Source organism: Passer montanus, unplaced genomic scaffold (assembly GCF_014805655.1).
Source record: "Passer montanus isolate IOZ18808 unplaced genomic scaffold, ASM1480565v1 scaffold15, whole genome shotgun sequence".
In the NCBI taxonomy this organism is placed as follows: Eukaryota; Metazoa; Chordata; class Aves; order Passeriformes; family Passeridae; genus Passer; species Passer montanus.
Genome location: NW_024362051.1, coordinates 5,777,807 through 5,803,021, shown reverse-complemented (window position 1 = coordinate 5,803,021; position 25,215 = coordinate 5,777,807). Strand labels below are relative to the sequence as shown.

The 25,215-nt window shown below is 42.5% G+C and overlaps 1 protein-coding gene across 1 annotated transcript; it reads right to left on the bottom strand.

The window, feature by feature from the left end:
- Positions 1–2,028: 2,028 nt before the first annotated feature.
- Positions 2,029–25,215, bottom strand: PCBD2 (pterin-4 alpha-carbinolamine dehydratase 2; the record flags this gene model as incomplete). The annotated part of the gene is made up of 4 exons (XM_039701605.1): positions 2,029–2,155; positions 3,563–3,643; positions 22,367–22,498; positions 25,189–25,215. Coding segments are annotated over 4 exons (336 nt in total), but the record flags the coding sequence as incomplete, so codon positions are not given.

Here is a 25,215-nt window from a genome sequence, read left to right as displayed (position 1 = left end):
AAATAAATATCAATATTCTAAACCAAAGACCTCCCAGTAACTAAATATTATTTATCTTAAATTTATCTTCAAACTAAACAGCTTTGTCACATATGTACAATAATAAAGAAACAAATTACAAAGGAGGAATTTGATTTTATTGGTTTTATTCAAAGCCCACGCGTTATATATCAACTCTGAATAACAGACTTTACACACTTCATTAGAGATGCTGTCAAAACTTTGGGTGAAGCTCATTTCACTTCCCCACCACAAACAGGAGACATCACAGCCTGGTTGTTTGTTTTAGTTTTATTCGCTCTTCACAACAGTGACCATTTTCAAACCATATCAGGGAAATCCTCCACTTCACTGGGGAAAGGCACTTGTGAGAAAAGAACAGCTGAGCACGTAGTCTGAATTTGGGTCTTTTTAGGTATTAACTTGATATCCCAAGCTGAGTTACTGACAATAAACCCAACATCTCCTTCCTGTGTGTGACCAATTAGCAAGTGATGGTGTGTTTGCTAAGGATTTACAAAAAATATCTTCCTCATTTTATCGACCCAGTCACTTGGGTGGCAGCTCATGGCATTTTGAATCCCAAAATATCTGAGAGACCACACACCTCGCACGTAGCCCCGATATAGATTTTGGCTCTCGTGCCTCTCTCTTCTCGGTAGCTGGTGGCTGCGCCGCCGGTGTCATCCCAGCAATGCACTCCGGCATTTGGGAGGTGTCAATCTCCGGCAGAGCCGCACCCGGAGCTGCTGGCAGGGCATGACAGAGCACGCTGGGGACACTCAGCAGGGGGACTGCAGGGGGCGAGGCCCTCCTGCAAGCTTTAAGCAGGATGAAATCTCCCTGCCGGCACTGGAAATCTGTCTCGGAGAGGATCACAGGATAAAAACAAAGACATTCAAACCACGGAAGGAAATATTTGAAATGTTGTCAGTGGGATCTGCAACTCCTGCATCAATGTTTGCAACGAGTAATTCTAGCTATGAAAAAAAAGTGGGTGAGCATAGCTTCAGTCAAGCCCAGCTTAGCAAGAATCCTGCTAATGCCACTTCCTTCACCGCCGGCAGCCCTGGCCAGGGCCCCGGGCACTTGGCCAAGCCACCCCCAGCCTGATCCAGCAGGTACTGGAGCATTACAAACCAACAGAGGCTCAATCCTGCAGGGAGCTGAGCACTGACCTGGCCAAGCACTCAAGCACAGGCTTCATTTAATGGTGTGGGAGCAGGGAGCTCACCGGGACATTTTGTATTTGCGGTACCGGCGCTAAAGTTTTCAGCAACTCCAAGATCCAGTCCTGCACCTGGGAGTGTCCAAGCCAGCCTGGAGGAGGCTTGGAGCAAACTGGTCTAGTGGAAGGTGACCCTGCCCACAGCAGGGGGTTGAAATGAGATGAGTTTTAAGGCTCCTTCCAACTCAAACCACCCCGTGGTTACATGATTCTATACTCTCAGACAGCGAAAGGCTCTCAAGCAGCAATTATGGATACAGCTGTTCCTGCCAGTTGAGCTGCAGCTCCAAGGAGACATCAGCAGCAGCTTGCTCTGCTCTGTCCAGTCTTCTTGCACTTGTCACTGGTCACTGGCAGAGATGATGGTACCAAGCCAGAAGGGACTGACCTGGCTGGGCTGCTCTTACACTGTGAAGTGCAAAGATGTACAAAACCATAAGAGGGAAGTGGCCAGGCATGGGGAAGGCTCATATGGCAGCTGCCACCACTCTCTGTGAGCTTGGGGAACACCAATACACATGGGTGGGCTCCTGGTTTCATTCCAGCACAGTTTAGTTTCTAAAAAAGGATTGTTCAAAACTTATTTATTGCTGGTTTATCCACTGCATCCTCCTGCAGAACCAGCAATGGGAAAGGACAAGCTCAAGCATCCAAAGGGGTCTCAAGACTAAGGTACTGAAGATCAGAAAAGCTCAGCAACACCTTTTACAAAATATCTTCACTCTACAGGTTTTGGAAATCAGGATTACAAGGAAAGAGAGATACCATTTAAAAAGAAAATATAGGTATCCTTTAATACAGGATACTGTATTAAAGCTGTTTACATCCTGGTTAAACTGAGGCAGCAGCTTTGTCAATAAACTGAGCCAGCTTCACGTCTCTCTTGGTCAGCCCACCGCAGTCATGGGAAATCAGGGTTATCTGAACCTGTCACAAAGGAAAGGAAAGAGGTTACAAAGGCATTTTGATCTCTGACATGTAACAGCTCATTGGGGATGCTGTGTGTCTCCACAGTGAGCAGGTTTTACTTGGTGCTCCTGGCAAGCACCAAGCTGGACCCTCCCTGCTCGTGTAAAAGACGCTGTAGGTGAGGAGGCTTTACAGAGCCTGGAATCTCACCAGATGAGCCCTTTTGCAGAATAACACAGGCTTTGTATTCTTGGGTTTCATCCAAGAGGAGGTATCTGATGAAATCATTCACTCTTTACATTTAAATTCCATGGATCAGTTTCACGAAGAACCTGGGAAAGTCACCAAGCTGCTAAGAGCTGGGTCAGGGGCTCATATTTGTTAAGAACCAGCACCCCAAAGGTGAAAAAATTCTTAAGCTTGCTGAAGATAAATTTAAAAAAAAAGGGCAGGTGACACAGCTGCCTCACAGGTCTGTTTAGACTGAGCCAGATGACAAGTTGGGTATGATTTTGTCTTGCCTTTGACTGAGATTTTGGGAAGAAATCCAAGAAAATCAGGAGGAGTGGGTGATCAGGTCTTTTTTCCCAGTGATCATTTAATGTCCCCTGAACAGGGTGACATGAAGGGCTGATGAGGAAGAGTCTCTGCTGGGAGTTTCAGCTACAAGGAGAGGTGGGATGTCCTGCTCTGAGGGTTGTGGTCTGACCTATAGGCTGTTTATCCATATATGCTTTCTTTTGGTATATTTTTAGTGGGATTGCCATATATTCACTAAATGCTACAACAAGCAATGTGATACAATGCAATGAGAAGTATTAGAAAATAAAACTGAAGGGAGAGCAATAATTTCTCCCTTCACACAGCACCTTTCATTCAAGGGCTGCAGTAATCCTTGTAACCCTTGTAAATATGAGACCACCATCAGTTAGGTAATATTATAAACAAATTTTATAAGCTGCTATGTTGAGACATAGGAGCCTACAATTTTTTTAAAAATCAAATCTGAATTGAGACTGCCAGGCTTCCATTTAGGCACCAACAGTCTGCTACCCTACACTGCTGAGCTCCAGACCTGCTGCACAGACAGGAATGAGAGCTGGTGAGTAGTTTTAAAACAGTAATTTATTCAGGTTGGCTAAATAAGAGTTTAAAAGCTTCTGTTTTATTTTTAGATCTCAGCCAGAGAGGTGAAGCCACAGGCCCCAAGCATTCAGCTGGCAGCAGGCGCAAAGAGCTTCACTCTTGATTCCTCACCACTGCAAATCTCAGCATCTCTTTAAAATCTCAAATCTCTTTATAGACACACTTCCCATTCCCTTACCTTGTAGACAAGCTACAAATAAAGGCAGAGAGAATGGGCCAGTGGTTTGGTCTCCTTAACTCCACTGCTGTGTGAGTAACTGGGGCTAGGGAACATCTTACCTTGCTGTAGACATTAAACCATTCTGGGTGGTGATTCATCTTCTCTGCTTGGAGAGCAACACGTGTCATAAAGCCAAAAGCCTAGGGAAAGAGAGAGCAAAGAGAAAAATACTCCTCCACCTGCCAGGATTGGCAGTGGATTGGCAAGATACACTCCAAAATCTCAAAATCTCCTCAAGATGCCCCAGTTGGCTGCATCTTGGGTTTGTGTGTGCTAAATAAGCATTTGAACTTCTCATGCCACTGGTGCATTCTCAACAAGGCTGAAATGATCCCCTGCAGACCCTGGTAAACCACCCTGCTCAACGTGACTTAGCCCAGGACTCAAAGCTATTGCATGACAGCAGTGATTTTACCTCTGGCATCAGCAGGGATTTTAAATATCCATCCCAAGTCCCCCATCTCCTGTTGCATCTTAGAAACATGCCATTTCTAATTAAGCACCATGCCACTGTATGACCAACGCTGCTTCCAGAAACACATCCCTCCATTTAACCATTTTGCTGTTTATTTTACTGTGGAGAAAAAGGCAGCAGGTGGGCCTGCCCCTCTGCTTTATATTTTCCCTTTAAATTAGTTAAAAGAGTTTTTCCAGTCCTCTGTCCCTACATGCTCCCCCAGGACACAGGTTTTATCAGAGGCTCAGAAGGAAAATAATAGCAGGCCCTTGCCAAAATACTTAAGAGCAAATCACTGCATTATAAAGAAAATTAGAACGTCCATGCAAATCAAGACTGTAATTATGCAGTGGGGCCCGAAGGGCCTGGGAGCGTGAGCAGGACGCCTCTCAGCAGCAGGCTTTGCTCATACCAAGCTCCATCCATCGGGTTCAGGACCTGAATTAACATGCAAAGCTGGAGGAACATCCACGTTACAGTCTGGTTCAGATTATAATACAACAAGCTCCACAAAACCGTACCTGATTTAGGTAGGTTTTTAGTGCTAATTTATGGAAGAGAATGTATATAGCCCACATTCCACCAAGTGATGACCATTTCAAACAAACATGTGGTCAATGAATAACATATAATGGTTGATAATAGTTTCAAGTCTTTTTCCCTCTCACAAATTGCAAAAACCTTTAAGGAAAAAAAAAAGAATTGGTGCCTGGATGAAGAATGACTTTGTTGGTCGCTTTGCCAGTCAAATGAATGCAAACGTTATAATCAGAGAAAATCATTCCAATGAGGTTTGTCATTTGGAAATCACCAAACTGTCAGCAATTAAAAAGCTTTTTTTCTTTGACCCAAGAGCTTTCCAAAATTCAGGCAAATCTAACTTCCCTTGAAGCTCTCGCTAGGTTTAGTTTTACTTTGAGTGAACAATTACTTTTAAAAGTTTGCCCATGTTTCAGCAGCGTGCTTTGAAGTAGAAAGCTGCAAGTTGTGCATCAGATGTTAGCAATGATTTGGAAAACTTCTCCATTAATAGTGATTTAAATGTTTTTAGAGTCTTAATAAGAATGCTATTTCCAACACAGCAATCTATACACAGATATATCCTCAAAAGTTTAAAACAGTGATGTGTCTGCAACCAAATTTCCTTTACAGAAACAAACGTCAAGGGAAAAAAATAAAAATAAATTTATAAAACCCCCTGTCAGGTTTTATAGGTATGCTCTATTGGTGTCTGTTCATCCCAGGCACTCACCAGCCTATGTACAGACCCAGGTCACACTGCAAACAGTCCCTGATGGTGAGACAATAATCATTGCACCAAGAAAGCGCACAGAGAGAATTACACAAGCAAAGTACTCTAAAAAATTAATTTGTTCTATAGATAGACCTTCCTCCACACTTCAGATGACAAATCCTCCTCATCAGCAGACCACCAAATCCCCAGTCAGTGCACCAGCACAACACCCCACTGCCCCTTCCCCACAGAGTAGAGTCTGCAACTGGATAAAATGGACACTGGTCACAAAACTGTCCATCCTACCAAAAACTGCTCAACTTGAGGCTGCCCAGATCATGAAAAGCAACACATTCCAGCACAGAGGACTCTCCCCAGGACATGTCCTGCTGCTTGTGGTCCAGCTGCCCACAACTGTCCCAGCCAGTGTGATCCAGTGTCACTGTGAGGGATGAAGCCTGCCCGCCTTCGGGCATGCCCTGCTCTGCTGGGAAACATTCTCCCTCATTGCACGTTACCCACAGCAACTTACTCCTTGCATTTCAGTTTACTTTAATTACACACAAAGTGTAACTCTCACAAAAAAATGAGCTATGGTTCTACTGAGCAATTTCACCAACACAATCTCCATTAAGGTCTTAAATACTTCCTTTACTAATTAAATGAATTGGAACACTATTGTTTATTAATCACCTTTATATTTGTAGAGACTTAACCTTTCTTTGGGAAAATACAACTGGCTCTGGAAGGAAAAGATCTTTAGGTTTGATTAGATATGAAAACACTATTACACAAAATCAGTTTGGACATTTCTTCACGTCTTGAAACTTGATCGGTAATTTGGTCTAATTGGTGATCAAGGAAACTATCTTGTGATCAATTAAAGTAATTACCGCATTCCGGCAACACAACCAACCTTAATTTGAGCAGGAGTCTGCACTTCTTCAAATTTAATTAAAAATAATGAAAATTATTATGCAGTCTGCAGTGCAAGATCATTGTCAAGACTGCACTGGTGGGCAGAGTTTATCAGACCATCACACATTTCTTGATGAAAGTGGGACAACCACTTCACTCATGACAGTGAGACCCAACACAGACTTGACTTTCATTCTATTAATAACAGGGAAGTGCAGTCCCTCAGCCCCAGATGAGAATTTTTTCTGGTTTTTCCCTCAAAAATAAAAAGACAGGAGAGAGAAAGATTTTGTGCATTTTCTAGAAGCCATAAAAAAAGTATTAAAACAAACTTTGATGTAGCAAATATTATTAAGTTTTCTGGTTTTTCAGTAATAGGCATATTAGACACATTTTTAACCTAACCCTTTTAGGACATTTGGGCTAAAATAGTATCCAGACATTCAGGGAACTCCACATGTAGACCACACCACCCAAGGGGTGCAGAATGCAGAGTCCCTGCAACAAAGAGTGAAGAGCAATGTAAGTAAGGAGTGAAGCAATCCTGCACAGACAAGATACATGGGTGTGCTGGTACATCTCTTCCCTTCACATCTTTTAAGATCATGAAAGAAGGAACTAAAAACTAATGGTGTTTCAGTCATAACATCACATTTCAAGTGTTTCTTAAATACTAGGAGCCCTAATATGTCTCCATGAGATAAAAATCAGGGCTACTCATAGAAAAATAAGCTAACCTAAATAAATGAAAAAAACCCAAGGTAAGCCATAAAAGAATTCAGCTGCCTCATGATGTTTTGTGACTGGTCAAGCTACTCTTGAAACTGGTATAATCCACTATCACAAAATAAGACTTAATGTTACTTTTGTTGCCTGAGAATGGAAAAAGCAGGGCCAGACACTTTGCTGTCAGAACTGGGAGGAAAGATGAAATTCCATCCGCTCCTCTGCCCCGCCCAGCGCTGCACAGCTCTGGGAGAACCGCGGGATCCCGGAGCTAATCTGCTATTATTCTTCCTTTCACACTTCTTAAGCAAGGAATCCATTCATCTTAATACTTTTTAAACACGCTGCTTTTGTACAATGCTTGCCAACATTATCTTGATGAGTTATACATCAAAGGCTCACAGGTCGTTGAGTTGTGCTCATACATCACCCACCGCAAGTCCCCCGTGATGGATCACCCCCGTGCATCTCCAGAAGAAAGCAGCTGACAGTACTTGACTCCAAGTGGAGATATTTAAGCAAAACAGCTGAAAGGCTCAACAATATAACCATGCACACTTAATTTTTTTTGTTTGTTTGTTTTAAAATGAAGTGTGCACTCAGGCTTGCTAAATCCTCTGGACGCCCAGCCAAGGAAAGCATGTGCTAATCACAAGTACATTAAGGTTTCTGCCTCCCATCTGTCATTATAACGCTGGAGGTAGCATTAACCCTGACCTTCTGCAGTGCAAGGGCTACCTGTCTTCCCTTCCCCCGCCTCCCAGGCTACATCTGTACCATTTATCAATGGGAAATTAATAAATTACTCAGGTTACAGTGACACTGTCACACAGGAGATGACTACACCTCACACATTTGCTCTCCACTCACCTGAGCACAAAGTACCCAGGGTACAGCATGTATTGTCCTTAAGAGTTTGACACTTGTAACAATAAAATCAATCATTAAGGTTCACTCCCAAACTCCAGAAGCTTTCACGTATCCCTCTGACATTACTACCTAACAGTGAGCTACAAACCAGCACATAAAAGGAAAAAGCTCTTTAAAGTCAAGATATTTTAAGTCGGGATCAGCTGCTAGTCATGAGGGCTCTCATTACATTTTCTCTTGTGCTCTCAGGAAAAAACTGGGGTTTGTTTTATTTTGATTCTATTTACTCCATCACTAAATACTTCTATTGCATAAATATACATAAATCATGTCACAAAGCTACACTCTTTATCTGAAAATGACAACATAGTTAAAACACAAAAAAAAGAGGAATCTAAATAGTATTTAGGAAGCTGACGGCAACACAGAAGGACAGGTACTCATTCCCAAAACCACAGGAATCCCAATACTGGGATTCTTCCCTGTTGCATCATCAATCTGCCTGAACCACCCTCAGGGACACTGAATCCACATGGCATTAGATATCTTCCTCCACCTTTTCGTCTGTGTCTGGATTCATATACAAGATAAATCAGGTGAACATCTCATTGCTTCCCCCTTTTTAACATCAATCCATTAACAGCAGGACAGCAATTACGAATGCAAATAATCAGGCACCAAAACAGAGCTAAACTCAGGTTATTCATGTCCCCCATCTCTCTGCCATGCCTCAAGGCATGGACAAGACAGATCAGGCATTGTGCCTACAATTCCCTACTCTCTCCACCCTGGCATGGGCAGCCAACAGGGTCTGAAGGTGAACACCCGATGAACCACAGGAAGAAATTTGGTTTTCTCCTCTTTAATAGCTCGAGCAGCAAAATATTGTGGACAGAGGCAACCTTCCCATTCCACAGCATCACCTGTGACTGGGGAAAGCAGTGTCTTAACTTTAAAGGATATTAATGAGGGGAAAGGATGGAAGAATAATACTAAAGACACTCTGGCATGGACTGAGATGCCATTTCCGTCTTCATAGCAATATCTGAAACTAAAAACTCCAAACCCCCACAACTCCAATTTCCAAATGAATTGTCAGTGCTTTTCTGTGTTTCCAATGTTCTTTTAAAATACAGAGCTGACCACTCACATCCTCCATACTTATCTGCATACATCATTCACACAAAAATGCAATGCTGCTTTACACTCTAAAAAAAGTTACCTATTTACATTCCTATTGCAGCTGTAAACATTGCTGTGTTAGATGTGCAGCAGAGAATGTGCAAACCTTTACACCATGTTCTCCAAAGAATGCTGTTTCTGTCTCCCAACACTTGTTTACAATTATGTCAGTGAAGAAACCAGCTTGCCAGCTCTATATCAAACATTTTTGACAGCAAAAGCACAAACACTGATCTATTCTAAGTAGTTTGCCACTCCATGTAATCTTGGAAAAGGCATTCTTGCCTTTGATTCTAAAAATGTTTATACTTCGTACATTATGCAAATAGTTTTTATATATTAAGAAATAATGCAAGCAAAGCTCAAGTTAAATTAAATTCTTCAACAATAACCTTGCCAAAGCACTGATTTTCCTATTAAAAAAATTATTCCAATTTGTTGATCTTACATTGGATGAAACATACTGTAACAATCTTCATAATTTATGTCCTGTTGGGACGCTATGATTTAAAGTAACATAATACAGACCAGCATCACTGCTAATCTAAACCACCTGACCAGATAAACAACAGTTTCCCCTTCTCTCTTCACTGAGAGTATTTCTGTTTATTGTCATATGATTTACCAATTTGAGGAACATGAAGAATAAATGGAGGCAGAGAGGAGTGGAGCTGGGAGGCACAGCCTTGCCTCCACGGGGACGTTTCTCACCCAGGTACCGGAACAATGTCCAGAGCCACAGGAGATGACAGAAGGCAATTTCAGGAATGCTGTCCCAGGAAAAGCCACTTGTGGCAAAGGGAAGTTTGCACTTACTCAGCACCCTCTCGACCCAGTGCAGCACTAGAACATCACAGTTCTGACAGCACTTGAGATGCAGCTCTGCAAAGGGATTGGAGCTCTGGGCTTCACCTTCCCAGCTCAGCAGAGACCAAAGGTATGACATCACAGAAGCAGAAGGACAGAATGCTCTGGAAGGCACTTTAAACACCACCTAGTTCTAATCCCCTGCCATGGGGAGGAACATCTTCCACTACGCAAGGTTGCTCCAAGCCCCATCCAACCTGGTCTTGAACACTCCAGGGATGGGGCAGCCACAGCTTTTCTGGGCACTCTGTGCCAGGGCCTCACCACCCTGACAGGGAAGAATTTCTTTCTATATCCAATTGAAATCTACCCTCTTTCACCTTATAACCATTAACAGTCATAAAGCAGATGCAAGTGTCATTTGCCCCATCTGAGATTCAACCAGTTTGAAAAGTAAATTCAATTATTTTGCTATGGTAAATGGACATGAATCAGTGCAAGGAAAGGGACTTTGAGGAAGGTAGAGAGCACTCAGCTGCTGTATTTCAGTGCTGCTCCTTGCTTTGCTCTCCTCCTCTTCAAGCTCATTAAGTATGTAAAAAAACCTTGCATGCAATCTGCACAACAAACCCCAACTTGATCTTTTCTAAGCCTGTTTATATCAGGATTTTAACAACTGCTGAATTTGGGCCTTCTTCCTCTTACTGATAACAAACCACAAAATGTTACATGTATTACCTTCTTCTTCATCACGTCTTGACTTTTCCAGCAGCCTCCATGCTGAGGATATTTTTTCCTGTTCTCCTTTATTATTATGATAAGTGATTGCACTTGCAATCATTTGTTCATTGGCTTTCATGAACAGAACACAGATAATATTCTTGGTGATTCAATAAACAGACTTCACACCAAAACTGGTCACCTGTTCCACCAGAAAGATTTATAGACTTGATGGAGTAGAAGACAGAACATGGAGATGTCTTAAGGCAGCATAAGAACCTTCTGGAAGTGATAAAAGTTTCAATGCCAATACAACCATATTACAAAATACTTTCATTTGTTTATAGGTAGATAAATATGATAGTTGCCCATAAAACTTCTGCAAAATTAGTAGATACCCTAAGTCCCAACCACACCTGCAATCACAAGGTCATGTGGTATTTGTGATGCATCATTTAATATCAAAATATAGAAAATAAATGCTTTAATTTTTCCTTTTTTTCCTCCAGGTCCCTCAGCACTTATAGACTAATTAATATTATTTTATTTTAAAACAATTATTTTTATTAAAAATAACAATTTTTATTTAAAATTTTAGATCTCTAAATTATATTTTCCAGGAAAACAAGAGGGAAATAATCCCAGGTTTCAGGACTGAACTAGAGCATGGTGGAAATCCTTCAGCCATGTCATAATCTCAATGCAGCTCTCCACCTCCCAAGCCATTTTTGTGTGCTTTGTGTTAAAAAATGAAATATAAAGGTTGCCCTTAGGAGGTTTGCACAAAAAAAAAGCTATTTCAAGAAACATGACTTTTTAAAATGAGCTTTTTGCACCCTACCTAAAAACATGAAATAACACAGTGAAGTTCCCATTAACTGAGCACCTGCTAAAGTAATCAGGCTTAAAATAATAAACTTAAAATAATAAACTCTCTTGGCTGCACAACTGAAAGAACAATGATAATTTGACTTGCTAAAACTAATGTTTGGTCCAGCAAATCAAACCCTTGGCTGCACTGTAATAAAGCCATCACACAAACCACAATAAAAATAAAGCAGTAACAAGGTGTAGGGAGCCCCCAGTTCCAACCTTCTGAATTCAGGCACCTGAGCCCTCTGCTAAGGCAGAGGGCAATGAATCATCCTTGACAGTGCAGTGCCAGCCCATCACATGAAGTGAATGTTCCACTTCTAGAAGTTTGTCAAACCCTCTGAGTTTTACAGAGTGCAGGTATGGTGTAGAAGAACAGAGAAGTTCATTATCCCATCATGCCACATTTTGGATGAAACAGATTTGACTGGAGCAGAACAAAATATTCTGCAATTTTCCACAATGTTTGTTTTTACTCATATGCAAGGGAATGATTTCATTCTGTAGACATGAAAGTGAAGTTCACATGCCATCCATGCTGTTGATAACACAGGGATGCTCAGACAAAATTCTCCTTGCTTTTTTGGCCAAGATTACACACACTATCAGTTTAATATCCAACATCTTCTCTGCTGAGCATCCAAGGGCAATCATATCCTGCCTCTGATAATCCTCTAAATATTTGCCATTTATGATCCTAAGAACACATCAAAGAGTGGTAAGAAAGGCTTTGCTTTATGATGGATTAAGAGAAGATGCTGGTCTCCTGACCATTTCATCTTCCACTATCCCGTCAGCGTTTTTGGTTTAGTTTGTTTTTTTAAATACAAGTTCAGCAATTCAAACACGCAACAGTGAAAACATGATGGAGATGTGAGGAATTTGGACAGGTCTTCCCATCATTCTCTTGGCCAAGCCAGAAGCTAAAAAGATCTAGAGATTTGCAATAAAGCAAACTAAGGACCATTTACGCCAGATCTAGTCAGGGAATCATTTAATTCAGCTGAACTGCTGAAGGTGTCCTACTGTACCGTCAGAATGAGTTTTAATGTTTGAGCACCTTTTCTAGTAGAAGAATTTAGACGATACACAGAGGCAGTGAACTCAGGAGGAGACTTACCTGGGCCAGCACTGGCAGGCTGTTAATTTCTCTTGCACCATAAGATTCAAATGTTATATTGCAAACAAGATATTTCAAGTCTAGAAACAACAGATTATTTGGGAAAAAAGAGTAGGACAGACCAAGAATTTTCCCAGACGAGATGGGGTACCCTTCAAGCTCCACAGCTGGGTCCCTTGCCTGGTTTGCCATGCAAATGTTATATTGCAAACAAGATATTTCAAGTCTAGAAACAACAGATTATTTGGGAAAAAAGAGTAGGACAGACCAAGAATTTTCCTAGATGAGATGGGGTATCCTTCCAGCTCCGCACAGCTGGGTCCCTGACCTGGTTTGCCATGGCCACTGTTCCTTCTGGGATCTGTAGGTTCATCTCCTGTCTCTGCTATTTGGAAGAATGGCTGGAGCAGGTCACAGAGAAAAGGATAAAAGCAGCTACGTTAAGCTGTGTTATTAGAACAAGGCTCACCTAACTGCCAGCAATTCAGGTACTCAACCTGCACTTAACACTGTCTACTGTCTTCAGACCCGTTCTTATGCTCCAAGTGCATGCCTGGAAGTGACAGAGTATGTTCAATGAGCAGTATTTTGAGAAGTTTTTGTTGGCTGCTTTTTTACCAGAACACAAAGGTTCCTCTGGGCAACCCACACTGCTTGTACATTGGTCTATCTGGAAATGGAGACACAGGCTCAAGAGGGGAGGCAAACAGTAATTCTGAGTGCTCTGATGAACACCAAATTTCTTTTAGAAATTTGTATGAGCACACCACCAAGGGCAACCCTTTGTACAACTCTTGGGTTTCTTGTTATATTGGGCATTACAAGACACGTGCATAAATCCAACATTCTGGGCTTGTACATTTAACAGTATTTTTGCTCACTATGAGCACCCAGCCACTGTAAGACAGAATAAATGTTCCCTCAACCAGGGACACCTTGGACATACACAGACATATATTTAACTGTCTGTTGTTATTCTCACCCCAGTCCAAGGAAAATCATGGTAGACGGTGTAATCAGGACTTTTCCCTCTGATCCTAGGAATAAATAACATTTAACTTCAAAGTATCCTTAGCAATAAATAAACCAAACAGTGCAGTGCTGACTCAGCACAGGGCTTCCCACTCATCACTGTGATCCCACCAAACCCCTCCAAGACATCACACCCAGCTTCTTGTTTGTCCAAAATGACTTTTCATCTCAGCCAAACAAAACTAAAGGAATAAAGGGCAAGGGGAAAGGAAGAAAGGAAGCTCTCCCCCAAGAAGCCACGAGAACTGGGTTTGCAGCTTTATAAAAGAGAGCTAAAAAAACCTCCACATGCCTCGCCCTGATAAACGACGGCCCTGCCAGTGGCTTTTCAGAGCAGATGTAACGTTTTAGCCAAACGTGATTGTTTGTGAAAGAAATAATTCTGATCAAAACCCGAAATTGCAGCCAGCAGAAGAGCTGCACTTCGTCACGCTAATCCGCCCTGACGGGGAGCGGCGAGCGGAGATTCCTACTGCGAGAGGAGCAGATGCGAAAGGTCAGCGCTGGCCCGCGACTTCAAACCCCTTAACGTGTAAAACAGTGTGCATTAAAGCCTGAACCGGCTCACGGCGGGATTAACGGATGTCCGCTAAGTGGGTTTGATGTGCTTTTGGTGAGTAATGGTTAATTTTGAAATAGGGGCGTTGTAGTTTTATTTTAGTTTATTCTGCCAGCCGGAGTCCAGTTTTAATTACAGCTGCAGAGAATAACATCCCAAAGCGTGTCGCTCCTTTGGGGGACTATGGGAAAGAAAGAGCTGCTGGTGCTAAAGGCAATTTACAGTTTGAAACTGTAGGCAGGCATTGCTCCAAAAGCAAGGGCATGCAAAAGGTTAAACAACCAGGATTGCATTTAACCAGCATCATTCCAGTCCCCCCATAAAAATAAATTTTATTGCATAAAGGAGTTTCAAGAAACCCGTTTTCCTTAACTGAAAAGATAAAAACATTCATCTAAGAACCATCTTCTTCAAAAGAGGCAGTCATACTTGCATTTTCCCAAATGAAACTATTCAAATGAATTCAAACCCATTGTATTTTCCATTCATTTTCCAAAGGTTTTTTACCACGGAAAGTGCCCAAAATGCAGCTAAAATTAGATTGACTTGCTCCCATTTATCTCTTTGAGCACTGTCCATATGGCTGATAGGACATTATTTATTTTGTTTAATTGAAACAATCAATCTGTGCAGCTGAAAAAAAATATAAACTCCTCTTTTGCTACAAATCTACAAGACAGCTTGTGAGATCCAAAAGGCATTTTGACAAATAATTTCTTTTGCATCTTCAGATCGATGCATGCAACAAGTATAAAACAAATGCTATAATAATTTTTACTTGAGTGATAATAAATCCATCTGTTAAGAAAAGTATTTGTATTGGAGTCAACTGGAGAGCAGCCCAAAGGTCAACTGGGCAGATTTTAAGCAGTGGAGTGCATAAAAGGAGATACAACAGGTCTACTGAGGGGAGAAACTCAGCAATTAGAAACACCACACCCCACTAATTATAAACAATAAAATAATTGTTTATTCCAGGGAGAAATATGATTAGCTCATCAAGAAAATGAGTATGCCAAATCACAGTTAAGTCCCAAAAAAAACCCAACAAAACAAAACTGATCCAAACTCTACCACAACCAGGATGGGACATTTTGCATGATGGAGATGAAGGATATATGACCATGCATGAGGGTTCACTTTAAAAATAATTATTTTTATTTAAACATTATTAATATTGTGATATTTTAAATAACCCCAGTGGCCTGACACCCCTGGCAGTGCCACAATGAAATTGTAATGGTGACATGTGTACTGTAACAGCACTTGTCAGGCAGGTGGGACACAAGGGTGGTGGCATTTGCACACACAGAGCCTGGCAAAGAGGAGACAGGACACTCAACAGCACAAAGAGGAGCCATCACCTAAAGGGGCTACAGGAGAGACAAGGAGGGACTTATTACCAGGCATGGAGTGAAAGAACAAGGGGGAATGGCTTCAAACTGACACAGGGCAGGGGTAGATTGTGTATTGGAATGAAATTCCCCCCTGTGAGGGTGGGGAGGCCCTGGCACAGGCTGCCCAGAGAAGCTGTGGCTGCCCCATCCCTGGAAGTGTCTAAGATCAGGTTGGACAGGGCTTGGAGTGATCTATGGAAGGTGTCCCTGCCATGGCAGGGGTTCTGAACGTGATGAGTTTTGAGATCCCTTCCAACCCAAACCATTCTAGGATTCTATGGGTTTGTACATAGCAGGCCATGATGGCTGTGAGAAGAAAATAAATACCTTATTTCCCAACTCCCAGCTCCAAGGATTTAATTTCTTCTTAGACACAATGAGATCACACATTTCCACCACTACAGACCTCCAAGCTTTCCATAATTCCTCACCACTGACTGTCAATTAGCCAGAAGAATCACTGGGCACCGGACATGCTGACCAGAGCCCCGGTGCCATCTCCTCCTTCTCCAAGGCCAAGGAAGGAAAATCATAAGCTTCCAAACAAGCCTGGAACCTCTCATTTCATTTCCCCAGACCCTGCACTGCCTTGTCCCACAGGCAGAGGCAGGCAGTGGCACGGGCAGGTGGATCATGGCCAGTCCCACAGCTGCACCCTGACCTGCCGACTCAGAGGCGAGACTCTTATTTACTCAGTCAATCTCAAGAATAAACTCAAGGAAGGTGTGACCATCCAGGAATCATATATTTTTACTGTGCTCTGCTCTGAGACACTTGATGCAGTTCACGGACTGTGTTTTGGCCTGCAGGTTAACCTCTGCCAGTCCCAGAAACTTCACTATCAGTTTCTAATAAAAGAAAATGTCAACAGGCAAATACGCCCGAAATTCATTATTTTCAGATACAAAGATATTTCCAACTCTGTGAAACCACTCATAAATAATTCTGATTTATTGTAAGTCGGTCATTGTATTCATAAACGCTGGGAAGTTAGTGAACAACATAACTACCAACATAACTACCAAAGTTATGAAATACTTTCATAACTTTGCAGGTGCACAAATCACAGCATATGGGAGAGGACTCAAAGGATAATGGAAAATGAAGCAGTTTCAGAAAGCCTATATGAAAACCAGCACCTACCTAGCTGGATAAAAAAATAATTTATTTTTAGTCGACAGGCAATCAAATGCAAAACTCTAGCAGAAAGAGCTGGCAGAGCACTACTACATTAAAAATACCAATTCCCCCCAAAATATATGAAAATAGGTCTAACTTTCGATTAGCAGAAGTGACAGTTGGGCTGAGGCTGCTCAGGCTTTGAGGTTAAACACAACTGACACAGGCTGCACCTGAATCCAATCACTCCCCGGGCTCCGAGAAGATTCACACGCGAGGACTAAATTTGTCACAAATGGGTTGGTTTCCGATCCTCCTGTAGCCAACTTGCTTTATTCTGACCCCCGTTTAACAAATCAACTTAATGGGCACTGGGAGTGCTATAAAACTTAACAATGGAGTGATTTTAACTTTTAAAATATAGTTATGAAGCAAAATGTTGGAGAGCTCCTTCAATACTGGAAATCAAATTAAAACTAGACATTTTTTAACAGTCTTGACAGATATAATCCTAGTTACCATGTAAATTTATGGTAAGCTGCTGTGATATTAGCCACAGGTGCTACTTTTAATATATGGCCTGCATCTGGCTGGGAATAAAATATCTCAAGAGGACTGAAAATGACCTCACTATCAGACAATGGAGAAGAAAAAAACCACAAGACCGCTGTGGCATATAAAAAGCTGGAGATGTGGTCCACAACTGAATATTTACCATAAAATTCATTTTAACTCTGCAGATTGTAAGTTAAAGGATATAATGTTTTCAATACATAAAAGGCGAGGACGTATTTTAGACAAACAGCCAAAAGATTAAGTACATAAAGTGGAAACGAAATACACTGCCTGTATGTATAAAACCAAATTTTCCAACCTTTGATGAATGTAAAAAACAAAGCAACGTGCCAGGAGTAGAAAAAGGAGGGATGGACCCAGATTGTATTGAATCTGGCACCAAGTACTGCCATTGAAAGAAATCAAGAGTATGCATTGCATATCCCACCAAATTTGTTTGGATGTGTAGCTGGGATCATACAACAAGGATCGTCAATTTAAAGGGACAAATCTGAGCATGTCTGCCTACAGCCAAAAGACAAAAAAATTGGCATCACCAGGAGGGAGGGAAAAAAAGGCATGTACCATAACATGCACTGTCTGACTTTTTTCTCCCAGATTTCAACCGAGAGAGACAGCAAATCTGGAAAGGAAATGCAAAGTGAGAAAAATAACTTATTTAATACTCCTAGATTTTTTTGCACATCTTTAAAAATGTTCTCAAAACCCAAGACACAAATTGCACTGAGACACATGCCTCTACTCTTAGTCCCTCCATTCAGACTCATCTTCCACCTCCACCCTCTTGCCCCAAAAGAAAAAATGTATCTGAAATAGCTTGAAAACTCTTAGAGCATTTGATTTCCTGTCATTTTAGAAAATGACGTTAGAGGTCTTATGGAGACTTCCTACACAATTTTTTTCTTTTTTCTTTTTTTAAAAACAAACTTAATTAAAAACTTACCCTATAAAAGAAAGCAGCTGTAAATTCTGAACCTGACCATCAGCAAACTTGCCCACCTTTGTAATTTCCTAACTGCATTTGCTGCCTTGGTGTGATTACCTACGGAAACGCAATCACACAGGCAGTTGCCCCTTAAACCCTCTGGTCAAATCCAACCAAGTTTGACAAGAGACATGGAAGTCTCAGAGCTAAGATGTTCCTGCAAATTCAGAGAAAGCAAGCAGCTGGATACAGGACCCAAAGTGAGCACTTGGCATCCTGCACTCACAGCCTTTCGCAGCTGCCTGCCCAGCCCAGGACTGGGCTTGAGATGAATCTGGGAGAAATTCACATCTTTAAACCAGGCCTGTCCCCTCTTCCAGATCACTGCTGCCAAGGTGAACTGATCTGAAATGCTGGGAGAAGTTACCAGCATGATCTGGAGTCATAAATTAACTTTCTCTCCCAATTCTCAATTTTGTTTGAGCAGCCTGGAAGCAGAGGGCTTGCTCCACTGGAAGAAAACAGTTTTGTTTCAGTGCACAAAGATGTGAATGGATGACAACACCCCTTCATGATGCTACACCATGGCTGAAAGCCTCACCAGCCACTCTTCTCTGCCCTGCAGCTTGGGAGAGAGGCCCCAAAGAAGCTCCCTGATGTGAGCTTTGTAGAGGCTCACAAGCACTCAGATGCACAGCAGGAATTGGGACTTGCCATGGAGTGCTCCAAGCTCACCTCCTCTCCAAAACCTCACTGACAGCCAGAGCTTTCAGCCAAGCACATGTTCCTTTGGAAAAGGGACTCAGCCCAGGGGCTTTGAGCTAGTGCAGCCCATCGAGGGTCCTGGAGGTAAAAGACTCCAGTGTTAACTCATCACTGCCTACCTGCCACCCCACAGGGGCAACAGCTCAGGGCAACTGCAAGGCACAGGGAGGAACAGAGGCATCAGAGCCACCAGCACAGCTCTTCTGGGCACAGCCCCCTCCTCTATAACTGAATTGCTTTTTTCCCCCCACCACTGGTGTACTTTATTTTATGCCAGATGGAGACCACCAACCCACCAGGAGCCTGCCTCACATACTGAGAACATACAGCCAGTGACATCCAGTCCCCCAGGACTGGTGCTTGGTGGGCATCCACAGCAGCAAAACCAACCAAGCACTTTCAGCAGAAACCCCAGGCTGGTTTCCAGCTTATTTCACAGAGAATTGTACCACCAAAGTCCATTTTTGTGAAAATGTATCCTCAGAATAACAAACACCATCAGTGCTTTCAAATTCTGGGTTCCAAACTAATTCCCTGAGCCAGAAGTGTCATTAGCTTGTCAGCCTTACAAAGGCAGCTCACTGCTGATCGCTTTTAACTGAACTAATCTCAGCCTGAAAGCTTCAGGAATCTAAATAACTCTTGTTCCACAGAAGTTTCATTTCATTCTCATGTTGAAAATAATATACATAAACCAAGCTCATGTCTACACATTTGCACAACTTTATAATAAAAGTTGTGTTTATATTCTTAACATCTGTTGACATACACAGATTTTGTAAACCTGGCATAGATTTTGAAGCCACAGAATTTTCCATGCATCATGGACACTATCTGCAAGAAGCAATAAAAAAAAAAAAGCAATGAATACATTAATCATACCAATATCATCTGCAAAACATAAATTTGAAATACCTTTCATGTCAGCTCAACTACTTTTTTTTGTGTGTGTGTGTGTATTTTTTTGGGTAATTTTTTTGGGTGATTTTTTTTTTCCACACCTGATTTTACACCATCTGTAAAAGGGCAGCAAGAAGATCACTGAGGAAATGACATTTCTCAGTCCTTTGATTTTTACTCAACGCTTTAAATCCTGTAAATACAATATTTATTACATTAAATGAAAGCAGTTGTACCTACAAACTCTATTTTTTCATTACATGACTAAATTCTCCCAAAGTACAAGGCAGGTATAACTCCATTTTTGTCATTTGTTTCCTAGTTGTAGTAAAAACAGTGTGTACTAATAGTCATTATAAATACAAGTATATGTGCATATTTTAATAAAATTAAGCATACATGCATAATTTAAATTTATTTTCAGCTTTAACTTATCGAAAGGCAAATACCTGCTCTCTCATACCAGCTAAGGATCTAATGCCCTTGGGATCTGCATGTTGAGCCTGTCCTGGACTACAAGGACAGGAATGATTTCTGCCCTCTGCAACAGCAAAGGGGACACTGCAGTAACTCCATAAAAATCAACAGGTGAAATTCTGCCCTCAGATATTTACATCTACACTTGACTCAACCAGAGCTGCCCAGAGCACCCACCTGCAAGGCTTTTTCTCCCAGCTAGGGGCAGAAATTTCATTTTGAAGCCAACCCCCAGCCTCTGCTCTAATTTCTGCCTTACATCCATGAAAGCAGCTAAGAATGGAAGGCCCTTAGGTTCTTATATCTCCCAAAAATTTCTCTCTTATATCTCCCAAAAAATTGAAGTGGCACTTTTTAAAGTACTCTTCCCATGACTACAGATACTGTAAGTATTGACATATAGTTCACCATTTACCAACAAGCTAATTTAAATATACTCAACTTTCTATACTGGTATGTACTCCATCCACCTTTAAGTCAGGAAGACAGTATGGATATCTGCCTAAGCTAGTAGTTAAGATAAGTCCACACTGTCAAAAAAAAATAAAACTTTGTAAATTTTTGTCAAAACAATACATTTTCTAGCTATCTGCTGGTGCAGGACACTGATCTGTCTCCTCACCTGTCTGTTGGCAGACAGAGACTGTCTAAATCCATCTGATCAAACTGAGTTACTCATTTACAGTGGGCAAAACCACTTTTTAAATAACTTTGAGGGCAACTTCACTTCTAGTTGTGCTGAACCAACAAAGACTTTGACCACAACCAGGCAGAGATGCCATTTCATGAATATTCAAAGTCAGAAAATCTCAGCTCTTCCAAGGGTCACTTCTATCCTGCCACATTCCTGGCTGCTCCAGTCTCCAGCTGCCTGCACATCTCACCAAGGCTTCCTGTGAGCTCCCTCTCATGGGCTTCTCCCCTTCACTGCCCTCAGAATGAACTGATTTGGTTCTATTTGCTCTGTATTAACATTCAGGTTAAAAATGTACTCAGGGCTCTGGGCGTGCTCCCTGCACCAGCACTGTCCTGCTAATGAGCTGGGTTTTTCTGCAGTTGTTTTCTCTTTTGTTTTCTCCCAGCTCACCTCACCCACCTTCTCTCTACTGCCTGGGCTTTCCTTCATATGACAACTACTGAAACAGCAAAAAAAAGGGCCAGCATTACAAATATTACAAATTAGTGTTTATCCAGCTCACTGTGGTTTCCTAAAACATCTTGTTCTGGGTTTAGGTACAGGCATATAAACAGCTCACAGCACAGCTCCTGGTCCCTACACACACACCAACAAACCCACAGCATCCCCAGACTGGAGCTTGTTATTCCCTCCACAGTGAGGGAAAGAACCAGCTTGGTGAAACCCATCATCCCAACAAACCCCTGGAAATTCTTTCCCTCCCAAGAAAGAGCTCACCCCTCCCTCAGAAAAACCAAAGGGAAATGCATGTTCTGGGAATGAGACTTTATCTAGGCAATATCATGATTCCTCAGAAGGGAATTTTCAGGGGAATGTAGCTGAACAGGGATCTCAAGACAAATTCAGTATTTCTAAAGCAAGTTTGTAACTAATGCCTGAGACAAGTTCTTTTGAGTGTGAGATGTGGCTCAGGATCCTGTTTCCAAACAAAAACCCAGTGAGGTAAATAAAAACCAGTACCGTGCACTCTGTGTGCCAAAGACACTGCAAGATAGCTATTACAACTCAATCAAGGACATACTAGAACTTTGTCTTCCTGTTTAGAAGGTGAAACGTTCCTGTTTTCCCCACCTTGCTTGCCAAAAGTTTCTGTTCTTTCTTATATTTACCTATTTTTCTCACGTATTTCCCTGACAAAAATGGTTCCCACTGCCCATCAGTCATGCATTTCCAGCATTTATTTATGAGTGCTAGTAATGAAAAAAAAAATCAGGATCAAATACTAGTTTGTCTGATTCCACAATACCAACCTTGACCCCAACATAAATATTAGAATCAAGAAACTGTAATATTAGAACAAATCTACTTATCAACTACAACATGGAATTAATTTACTCCACCTAATGAGATCAGAATCTGAGAGCAATTCATCAGGGCAAATCCAAGAGGATTTGGCCCCACCAGGATACTCCCAAACTTCTGAATATAAATATTTTCCCATCAGGATCGTATGGAAATTAAAGCAATTACATTTCCTTTATATTAAAAGTGGCATATAACAATCATTACCTGATTAAAATTTTTGAAATTGAACTCCTTGTAGATGGCATCTCTTTCTCCCAGCTCAGACCAGCCTGAAGCTTTGAGATCCAGTAAAACTTGATTCCTTTCCTCTGTTGTCAACCAGTGAGACTGGGAGGACTATTGAGGGAAAAAATAAAGGCATGGCACAAGTGAGGCTGAGGTTCTCTTTTGTACAACAATAAGAAAACCACACAATGAAATTGTGGTTATGTATGGTGCAAAGGTGAGGATATGGAAAATTCACTGTGCAGTTTCTTACTGTTTATAATTTCACAGAGCAGTTTAACCAAACCAGCCAAACCCTGCCATTTCTGTTTGGGCAGGTAAGTTCCGCAAGTGCTTTTTGTACAAAACTAGTGAAAAGCAACAGACTCCCAGGAATGAGGGCGGACATCAGCATACCTGTAACCTTGGTCATCTGAATTATCCAGATGCTGTAACATCACATTTAATTTCAACATGTTCCATTCGGTCTGGTTAGTAAATGATTATTTACATTATTTGCTAAATGTACAATTATAAGGCTAAAAGATATCAGGAAATACCTATTTCAAAAAAGAAGAAAACCAGGAAATTGTACTCTACCTACTTTGTATTTTACTCCTTTAAGAAAGTGGGAATGGACTTTTAAGACAGCTATGGAGTTCTAAAAGGAACAAAGAGCTTTGTAACTAAATCAAAAGGAAAAAATGTCAATACAGACACAATTACAAAAAATTTGAAGCTACTGGTAAAAGCACTAGATTCTGCAAAGCACCAGTGTTTAAGCACAGCTTACTTGAAGTGACAGGAGCCCTCCTGATGCCACTGAGCACACAGACATGACAGATTAACACCGATTAAATATCTGAATCAGGGGCTGAACCACACACAAGGCCAGAGCCAGACCCAGAGGAACGTTCTGTGGGGCCTTTGGAAGAGGTTTGATTCCTTTGCTAAAAGCAGGGACTAAGAGCATGAGCCCTTAGTCCTTAGTCAGACCACATATTCTGGGAGGGGTCTCAGACCCTCATGGTAAACGCAATGCTTTAGTGGGAATAACCTTTCCCTCCAGTACAGCTACATTCAGATCGGTTCAGTCTTTATTTTAGCAGCTGGCTCAGCTCTGTGAGATCCTGCAGAAGGGCAGTTTTGCCCCAGAGGTTCGCTCGGACACCGAGGGCGCTGAGAGCAGCCCAGCACTCCGCAGTTTCCACCCCTGCCAGCCGCTGCTCCAGCGGGAGCCCCGTGCCACCAGATGGGGCTGTGAGCCCGAGCAGAGCAGGAATTAACGCAATTAATGCGACCTCAGCAAGGCCTCCGGATGCACGAGGGACAAGGAGCAACATTTTCACCAATAACATAGGATAAAAAGCCCCAAATGGAGTAAATCAAACTAACAGCAACACTGCTGCTGTTTGTGTTTAGGGGATACAGAGATGTAACAAGAGATGGGTTTTACAGACCCCAAACTGAACTAATTTAGGCTCTTTACACTTCAAACACAACATTAGGCTTGCAAGAACACAAATTACAGATTTGTCATTGCTAAAACTGCATCATAGGCATAAATTTCTTACAGTCTTCTTTTTTTTTTATTTTTCAAGCATATACAAAAATCACCAAAGCTAAAGGCTGTCTTGAAATGTACTGGTTTTATCTGGCACAAATTTTTTGTGCAAATGCACAAAAAATCATGAGGGAGGTGTTTTTTTTTGAGAGAGCAAAGTCCAGGACTGCTGGACTTCGCTGTCTCAAACACAAAGTCCAGCTGGCACAGAGATGTCCTGTGCCAGCTCTGGGGACAGTGCAGTGCCCTCCTGGCACCTCACCTGACACATGGCCATTGACAAGGCAATGCTGTGACTTGAAATCCGACCACAGAGTTTTTAATGGGAATATGGAGGCCACATTTTACGCAGGCCCTGGTGAACACTGAGCACGTTTCGCATTGTGGAGGCCACGTCCTGAGTCAGCCCCCCTTGACACATCACGATGCTCAGAAACAGAGCAGAAAGCAGCAAGGAAAAAGGTAAAGTGGGAGACTGCAATGGCGTTTCCACACTCAGAGCCCTCAGCAGCTCCTCAGGGCATGGCCAGACCCCAGGAGGCAGGAATGGGCACCGGGTGCCGGTGCTGACCGAGCACCCGAGGTGCTGGCTGGCATGACCGAGTGAGGGATAATGTTTGTTCGGAGGAAGCCCAGGCAAAACAGCCATCGAGTAAAATAAAAAAACAGAACTAAGTCCTGAGGGGTGAGGGTTGAATCCCGCACGTGCTGTTCACTATTAGCCTTGTGTAAAATAAAATGGATGGGATGGTGGGGGGACACAGGGAGAATCACAGAATGATTTGGGCTGGAAGGGATCTTAAAGCCCATCTTGTTCCACCGCTGCCATGGGCAGGTGCACCTTCCACTACCCCGGGCTGCTCCAGGCCCATTGGAATATCACACTTTATCTTTTTCCTTGCCTGGATGAACACTTCCAGGGATGCGGCAGCCACAGCTCCTCTGGGCAGCCAGCGCCAGGGCCTCACCACTCCCACGGGGAAGCATTCCTTCCCGATATCCCATCTAACCTGTGTGAAGCCATTCCCCCGTGTCCTTTCCCTCCACGCCCTTGCCCCAAACCCTCTCCAGCTCTCCCCATGCCCCTTCACGTATCGAACGGCGGCTACCGGGTCTCCCCGGAGGCTTCTCCAGGCTGAGCAATCCCCATTCCCCCCGCTCCGAGGGAGCAGGGCCGGGCCCTGGCCCGAGGCGCGGCCTGCCCGTGTGCCTCCCCTGGGCCCCGCGCCCCGGCCCGGCGCGGTGCCGCTGCCCTCACCATGGCCGCGGGGCTCCCGGCGCCGCC